We start from the raw sequence: 9,318 nt of genomic DNA, 5'->3' as shown, positions 1-9,318 counted from the left end.
TGTCTCCCTTTGTATCTGGTTAGAATTTCTTTCCCGTTCAGGGGAACTACGTCGCCCTGATCCTCATACCAGATGAGGTACGTAGGCAGGAGACCGTGCGAGGTCTCTCCGGGCAAATCTTTTTCCTTTTTGTGTGTGTTTTCTTGTTAACCCTTTTGTGTGTCAGGATATGGATGTAAGCCCAGCGATTGGCTGTCCGTATCCTGATTGTGTTTGTTTGGTTCGGAAGCCGATGTAAGTCCAGCGATTGGCGTTCGGGTTCCAAGTTTGCCTGTGTTTGTGTGTGTCTTGTTTGGCGTGCGTGAGCCGAACTACGACAGCTCTGATTCTCGTTCCAGACGAGATACGTAGGCATAGGACGTGATGTCCTAGCGAGCCCTCTCCTCTCTTCCCCCACCTGTGTTGTCTTCGGTGTGTGTGTGTGATGTTTGTTTTAGCAACCTTAACCTATCTTTTAGAGCGTGGATCCCGTCGAGTACGACGGACGTGAGGGGTGCTAATACCTTCCCCTTGCGTAACCGACTCCCGATCCCATTCTCTTTGGTCGCGAGACCATGCTTTTCCCAGGTTTACCTCGAGCGTTTCCTTTCCCTCTTTTGGGATAAATAACGCACGGTGGCGGCTCTGTGTTGTTTTTGTTTCAGCCCGCCGGTTGTTTTTCGCGGATGCGACAGAATGCAAGAACCTTCTGAAAGGAAGACGAAGAAGAAAGCTCAGAAGCTGGGAGAAACTTCTGTCTTTAGACCTCTTGTGCCTCTGGTTTCCTCCTCCTCTCCAAGCAAGTCTATGCCTTCTGACTCTCCCTCTATTCATTTAAGGAAAATGCCTTCTTCCCTACCTCTACTCTCTCCCATTTACACACCCTCTGAACCTACACCTTCCACCACTAAGCCCTATGAAACACATACTTCTAACCCACCATCACCGCCCCTTCAAAAATTTAACCTCACCACCACCACTCTACCCATATCTGAGGCCCAAATGTTCAATGAACCCATATCACCACCTTCCTCAACACCCTCATACTCACCTTACTATAAAATCTCCTTCGACTCTGAGCCTTCTGACCCATAATCCCCCACTATAGCTTAACTTCAGGCTCGTGCCCTCTCCCCCCACAACCAACCTGAACCAGAAACAAATATTCCATCACCGTCTCAACAACCACCACCACCTCCATCTGAACTACACATCGAAACTCCCACTGAAAACCCCATCTCCCATCATTATGAACCTCCCATTGAAACCATTTCCACACCACCAGAACCTACATCCCCAACCTCTGAACTAGAACCCGCCTTTCCCACCCTGGAAGAAGCAGTAACTTTATTTGTAGAGTCTTCAGTGGAAAAGATCAGATCATTATCTGAAAACTCTGGTATTAGTGATGATCCCTCTACAATGAGGATTCACTAGAACAGAGTGATCATATGGATGACTTCTGAGGCTGTCAAGTTGAAAGGCCTCTCTGAACAAGTTTGTAACGACTTCATCAGAGAAGATGGAGAGAGGTTGTAGGAACGCCTGGCCAGAGAGGCAGAAGAGAAGGCTAGAAGAGAAGCTAAAGAGAAGGCCCGTCTGGAGGAAGAACAAAGAGCAAGAGAAGCTGTAGAGAAGGCCGCTTCTGAGGATGTTGTTGCTGCTGAAGCTGAAGACAAAGAAAAGGCTGATGTTGAAGAAGCAGCACACATAGCTGCAGAAGAAGCTGCCAAGGCAAGGAATGACGCTCTGACTCAGGGGGAGCAATCTCACTCTGACTTTGCTCCTCTAATGTTGAAGATTTTGGAAGAGCTACAGCAGGAGCAGCAGATTGTAAGAGCCATACTGGATCAACATGACTCTGTCAACTCCAACATTCAGAACCTGCTGACTCAGTTGCTTCAGAGGATGCCACTACCTCCGAACCCTTAGGCACTTAGGATTTGTTTTGTTGTTTTCTCTACTTGCCTATCTGATATGTATTCTCTAAGTGTTTTTCTCTCTCTGTTCTTAATATCTAAACATCTTATCTGTAATTCTCTTTCCCATATATGAATCATATTTTGCCTGCTCTAAATTTTTTTGCTAAGTCTTTTTCAGTATGACAAAAAGGTGGAGAATACAAACAACTTTGATGAAATAATATCTAAGCCTGTTAATGCAATGCGCACATTTAAAACTCTTATGAAATTCAAAGCCATGCAGGAAGTATCTAAGGTAAAAACTGGCTACTACGCAAGGAGATTTGGTAAGAACATCTAAAATTTGCTATGATCTATCTTAGGGGGAGTCGTTACTCATCTGACTCTGAGATGATTTTCTTAAAATCCTTATTATAGTATCATTGTTTTATCGTCACTCTGAGGTTTTTGACATCATAAAAAAGGGGGAGATTGTAAGAACAAGATACTGTGTCTACAATTCATCTCTAAGGTTTTGATGATAATAAAGGATGAAACAAATTGGTACCCTAACATAAGTTATCTAAGTGTGCAGGACTCTAATCGAAAAAGGGTCAGATAGACACACATTTGATATTCACGTAAGTCCATAATGACCACTTAGAAGTTAGTCAAGCAGAGGTTCTGACTCTGAACAAAAGAAAGCGCACAAAGTTCTACATAGATAGAAGAATCAGACGCTCTGAATCTGAACAGTGCAATCAAGGATCTGATGACTTTACGCTTTGAGGAATCACTATCAGAAAGACATCAAGAACCTATGAAATCAATCAGCTTTCAGCAACTATTTGAAGATACACATGCTGAACAAAGAACATCTGAGCTCCGCGTACTCTGACTCAGAATGATAAAAAAGACTTAGCTGCAAAGTCTTCTATTTTTTGTATGAATCTATTTTTGGAAGAGAGTTAACACGCTGCAAAATTGCTATGGAAAGGACAAAGAGATTAATGAGATTAAAAGTCCATCATTGCCAAGATATCCATGAATGCCTCAACTAACGGTCTCTTTATCTAATCTCTATATAAAGGTTGGATCATCTTCATACAAGATAGCGAAGCATACGAGAATACTGCAAACAATTCAAAAATCTCTTTTATTCTTGTTCATTTTTGTTCACACGAGTTGTTGCTCTAAGTGTGAAATATATATGTTCTTATATCGTGTAACAACTGCTTATCTAGAAGCACTAAGCACATTACTGTATTTTCATTACTTGCTGAATATTCCTCAAGTGACTTGTGAAGCCTGTAAAGTTGAGAGGGCTAAGAGATCTTTATCTTCTTAGACGCTCTTTGTTGTAATCTTTCAAGATTGGTGGATTAAGTCCTTGTTAAAGGAGAAATCACCTTGGCCGGGTGGACTGTAGTAACTTTGAATTTCAAGTGAACCAGGATAAACTTCTGTGATGTTAGCCTTATTTTTTGCGTGTTTTTTGTTTGCAAAAGTTTTTATTATTTATGGAAACGAATCAAACCCCCCTTTCTTGTTTTTCTCTACCTTCAACATGTACCGTTGGTACTTTTCCTGTTCAATTTGGACCTAGCAAAGTCATGATCGATGTACCAAACTAAGTCAAAATTTTCTCCCATAGGGTACTATAGACCCATTTGTGTTATGCCAATGACATATCTCATGATGTGTTTGACCGTACTGAGATGTGATTCTTTCGGGGATGCTTCAAAAAAATCATAGAAACATACATCAAACATCCTATTAGGACGTAATGAAGTGAGATAAAGAATAGATCCTCTAATACCTCGGTATTTTATTTCTGCAATTGGTTCTCCATTGTCATCCTTGTCGAGGTTGCATGACATTGACATTGGAGTTTCTACTACTTTGGACTTCTTCATGTCAAACTTCTTTAGTAATTATTTGTAATATTTGACTTGATTGATGAAGGTTCCTTCCTTAGTTTGATGGATTTGAAGTCATAAGAATTATCTAAGCTCCCCCATCATTGACAATTCGAATCCGTTCGACATTATTTCAGAAAATGCTTTGCTTAAGAATTAGTTAATAACACAAAATATGATATAATCAGATATAAATACGAACTAGTAAAATGTCATGTTCATTTTTCTTGATGAAAAGAGTTTTATCTACTTGTCCTCTCTGGAACTTGTTTTCAATCAATAATTTTCTCAGATGATCGTACCATGCTCTAGGATCTTGTTTATGACCATATAAGGCTTTCTTGAGCTTGAAAACATGATCATGAAAGGTTAAGTTGATAAAACCTGGAGGTTGATCAACATATACCTCCTATTGGATGTAGCCATTTAGAAAAGTGATTTTCACATGCATTTTAAATAGTTTGAAATTCATGATGCAGGAAAAACCTATTAAAATTCTTATGGCCTCTAATATAAAAACATGAGCATATGTTTCATAAAAATATGTTTCTTCCTGTTGATTATAACCTTTTGCTATGAGTCTGGCTTTATTTACTAAAACATTGTCATCTTCTTCCAACTTGTTGTAAAAGACCTCTCATACGTCAATCACTAGATTAACTTAAGCTTAGGGAGTGAGTTCCTAAATGTTGTTTCGTTCAAAATACGTGCACAATCAATCACTTCTACTTATAATGGTTTAGGGTTAGTTTCATCAAAAGTAACCTAAACCGATTCATTTGTTTTTAGGGTTATTTTGTTGAATACTCTAAAAGCTCTATTTGAAGCAGAATATCATATCAATATGCCTTCATCAGCATTTACATCAAATTTTCTGAGGTTACCTTTCCTGTTTTTTAAGGATAAAGCATTTTGTTCCAAAAACATGTAAGTGGGAGATATTTGAATTTCTTCCTTTATATACTTCATAGGGTGTTCTCTTTAGAATTGGTCTTATCAAGACACGATTCATGACATACCAAGTGGTGCTTACTACATTAGCCCATAAATATTTAGGAAGATTAGTCTCGTTGAACATCTTTCTCACAATCTCTAATATAGATCTATTTTTCCTCTCCACTAACCCATTTTTTCGAGGAGTTTATGGAGTATAAAAGGTGTGGAGAATATCCTTCTTGCTACAAATTTTTTGAATTCTCATTTTGGATTTCCCCACTGTGGTCTCTTCTAATGGATGAAATGTTTACTCCCTTTTTCCGTTCTAGATAACCTTGACTACATTTCAAAAGGAAACAAACACAACTCTTTTCTGAGATAAGAATAATGTTCAAGTGTAGCGAGAGTAGTCATCCAAAATTACAAGGGAATAAACATTTCCACCAAGACTTACGGTTCTAGATGAGCTAAAAAGGAAAAGTAAAAGAGAGAGGAACTGACAGCTCATACCATTGGTTCCTCAACTCTATCCACTCACTTGCTTCGGTTAAAATAAAAAGGAAAAGTTTGAGCTGCCACGAAAAAAGGTTTTGGAGACGTGAATATCCAAACACAACCTTAAGTCATGAGCTGGCATCGTGTAATTTGGAAAGAATTAATAGTCCCACCCATTTAAAAGAGAGAGGAACATTACCAGTGGGGTTTGTGATTTTTTTTTGCAGAAGAAAACGACAAGTTGTCTTTGAGCATTTCCTTGGTTCAAAACGACACGGTTTTTTTTCCTTCTCTTCGACCACCCTGCTCCCTTAAAATCACCACACCTCATACTCCAAATCACTAAAAAAGCACCACTCCCAACCACCATTACCATAACTACTCCTCTGAACGCCATACAACAACGTGTAAACCGTCGCCAGCGTAGGACGACGACCACTTTAATTTGGTTGTGAAGCACCTCAATGTCACCTTCCTCAAGCTCGACGGACCTTCGCCACGAACAACAACTCAGCAGGTATGAATGATGTTAACTCGATTTCGACTTTTGTAGCGTAATAACTCTCATTAGTGAGTAATGATTTCGATTCAGATATGTCTTGGTTTTTTCTACATCTGTTTTGTTTATAGTATCTGTTTTCCTAGAGACCTTAAAGGACCGAATGTCGGTCTCATTGTTTTTGTCGTAATGATGCCAGCGTGTGTGGTTTTGCTGTATGGGTTTGTTACTTTGTAAGATTGATAGTGTGAATCTTTGTTTCACTCTTGGTTAAGTCTCAAAATTGACGGAACCTCTTTCTTTTCCTTGCTGATATGCGTTACTGTTTGTCGCTTTTGTTCATATTTATTATTGCGTCAACGCTTTAGTTATGTATTACTAAGTGTTGCGGTCATGACTAGACATCCAGTCCGATAGTAAAGTCATTGGTTGATAGTTCCAGGGTCAGGGGTTTGATCCCTATTTCCAGCAATTTTTTGTTTTATTTATTTTACACTTCTCTTGTTAATTCATATGTTAGTGGATTTATTTGATGTTGACTAATCCTCTGTGGCCTAGCGGTGGAGGCGTCTAGTGCTTCCTGTTAGGTTGTGGGTTTGACTCTTGTGCAAGTCATTTTATATTTGTATAATTGTTTTTACCATTTTTGTTTATTATTTTCTCTTTTTTTTATGTTTTATTCTCACTTCTCCGACACTTATTGATTTTAATGTTTGGCCTTGATTTATTTTATTGTTTGGCCTTGATTTATTTTATTGTTTAAACATCGATTTTAAATCTATGGATTTGGCAATTCCCGTGTTATTTATCCATTATTATTTTTATCGATATATTGATAGTATTTCGCCGCGTTTTGATTAATCGAATATGACATTTCAATTATTGTCAATATATGCAAACCGACTTTGAGCACATTATCTAGGTTTTGTTTGTTCCTCAATTTCCATCCACCTTGCACATCTTTGCGTTATGTGACCTTGATTCGCATCATCGCATCCCGATTTTAATCCGTGCACGTCCCAATTTTACTCCTTTTGATTTAATTGTTGATTATCTTGTAAATATGACTTTGTGTTTGTTTCTTTCTTCACATGGCTTACTCTTGGGCCTTCTTACAATGAGACCATACTTTTGCACTTACACTCATGCATTGTTTATTCAATTATTGGGCTCGATTTAATTATTTCACAATCTTGAATCCCCATTCGACAAAATGTACCCCCACTCCCAGAATGTGTAATAATTTTACCGTCTTATTTCTTTATTGCTTGATTGTTTAGTTTAGTACTTACACAAAAATAAAATCCATCATTTCCAAAATTAACAAAAATAAAGACTCGATCCAATATCGATTATTTTCTCAATAAACAAATTAATCCATTTCTATCCATTCTATTTCTTTCAAACCATGTCATTCTAATCTTTCTCAACCGCTCATCAAATTCTTGATCCAACATCAAGACATTTTCACAATAAAAACTCAAAAAAATACTTAATTCCTATTTAACACTTTTCAATAAAGATGGAAATGGAAGATGGTGGATACCATGCACTCCTGAGACTAGGATTCGAGATGGATATCTCGCCTATCTTAGCTCTCGCCATCATCCAAAATTGTCAATGCGGTTTCTTCAAACCCTTTCTCAATCAAATTCAAAAACACTTAATTCTTATTAAATACTTTTGCAAATAAGATGGAAATGGAACATGGTGGATACCATGCACTCTTGGGACTAGGATTTGAGATGGATATCTCGCCCATCCAAGTTCTCGCCATTACTCAAAACACATTTAAACCAATCAAACTCTTTTCTCTCCACCGTGCAATCCATTCGGTTGTGATGCAAACGTCCCCTTCTCCACTTGTTTTGGGTAGTCCAACAATGTTTTCATCAATTGACACAAAGTAGCTTTTGCTAAAATCGACCAACAAAGAAACATTTTTCTACCCAGAACTACGTAAGCCTTGAGTTCTCTATTGCACCCAGAGATACGTAGGAGTAGGATTTGTAAATCTTGTCAGGCCTATTAATAAAAAACTTAGGTTTAGACCCTTCGTTGAAAATACAAAAACATTCTTCTCTCTTCTACTCTTTCTTTCCCACCTAATAACTTGAGAAAGCCTAACATTTCAAACTAACACTAACGCGCATAACTAACCTAATGGTTCCCGTTGAGTACAACGGATGTGAGGGGTGCTAATACCTCCCCCTTGCGTAACCGACTCCCGAACCCTGATATTGGTTACGACGACCATAGTCATTGTCGTTCTTTCTTGGGTTTTATCGATATTTCCCCTTTCCTTTTAGGAATAAATAAAGTTCGGTGGTGAATCTGTTCAGTCCATCATTGCGATCCTACGATTGCGCTTCGCTAGGTCGTGTCTCTCATTTTTTTGAGGTACGACAGATGACGACTCTGCTGGGGACTATGTTTCCCTAATTGAGTCAAGCCTAGTTAGGACGTTTGTGTGCCTTTGTTTGTTTACTTGTATGGCTTTTTCTGTATTGCTTATGTTATCTTTATTTTTATATTGATATATATGTTATATTTTGGTTCCATTGTGATGTTGGTATTTGGATATTATGATTGCAAACCATGTGGGAAAGACTCTATACCTGAGTCTAGAGTGGAAAAACATAAGATAAGATGATGGTTGAGTAGTACAGACTCCCGGGGTGAATACTTCGTAAGAGCTGGTATAAGAACCTCACTTAGAGTAGATCCTTTTGCAAATATTGTCGCCTGAGGTGTATACTTCGTAAGAGCTGGTATAAGAACCTCACTTAGAGTAGATCCTTTTGCAAATATTGTCGCCTGAGGTGTATACTTCGTAAGCTTCAATATTTCAAAGGGGTCCATAACTCTAAGGACCTTTTAGAACATTGAACCTTTGGCCAACTAGGAATGATGGTTGCGTAGTATGGATTCCCGAGGTGAATACTTTGTAAGAATCGATATGAATACCTCGCTCAGAATAGATTCTCTAGATGGAGTTGACGACCGGAAAGCATTTTCTGTAAGCGTCAAACATTCTTTTGAATCCATGACTTTGAGTACCCTGTCTAGAACCAAAGTCGATGTTTGCGTAGTACGGACTCCCGAGGTGAATACCTCGTAAGGGTCGGTACGAGAACCTCACCCAGAATAGATTCCCTTGATGGAGTTGATAACCGGAAAGCATTTTCTGTAAGCGTCAAACATTCTCGTGAATCAGTGACTTTGGGGGTCCTTTGTAACAAAACCCTAGATCATACCCGGTGAGAATCCTATTTTAGAAAGCAATCATATTTATTCGTACCTCGGACCTTTGAACCTGTACCAAAAACATTGCATACACATCAAAAGAAAAACTCTTAGTTTACTTCACATTGTTTCAGGAATTCAAGACTTGTTAGCAAAATGAATCCTGAGAGAAGAAGCACTTTTCAGTTCAAATACAAGAAAGTGGACCTTGTGAGCCTGTAGAAGTTGAGTGTCAAAGTGACACCGATCAAACTCAACATCTTTGTGCAAGACTATGGAAGAATTCTGGACATCTTAGATGAGAAGATGGACATGATGACTGCGGTGACTATTGCTCAATTTT

At 38.5% G+C, this 9,318-nt stretch overlaps 1 protein-coding gene across 1 annotated transcript; it reads left to right on the top strand.

Moving 5' to 3' along the window:
* Positions 1-675: 675 nt before the first annotated feature.
* LOC127091257 (eukaryotic translation initiation factor 4 gamma-like) lies at positions 676-2,241 on the top strand. The gene is made up of 4 exons (XM_051029845.1): positions 676-759; positions 1,099-1,320; positions 1,519-1,812; positions 2,080-2,241. Exons 1-4 carry the CDS (start codon positions 676-678, stop codon positions 2,239-2,241), a joined length of 762 nt encoding a protein of 253 aa, XP_050885802.1.
* Positions 2,242-9,318: the final 7,077 nt, after the last annotated feature.

The sequence above is a fragment of the Lathyrus oleraceus genome, chromosome 1 (assembly GCF_024323335.1).
Source record: "Lathyrus oleraceus cultivar Zhongwan6 chromosome 1, CAAS_Psat_ZW6_1.0, whole genome shotgun sequence".
Classification (NCBI taxonomy): domain Eukaryota; kingdom Viridiplantae; phylum Streptophyta; class Magnoliopsida; order Fabales; family Fabaceae; genus Lathyrus; species Lathyrus oleraceus.
The sequence above is the reverse complement of the archived record's forward strand: the minus strand, read 5'-3'. Positions and strand labels throughout refer to the sequence as shown.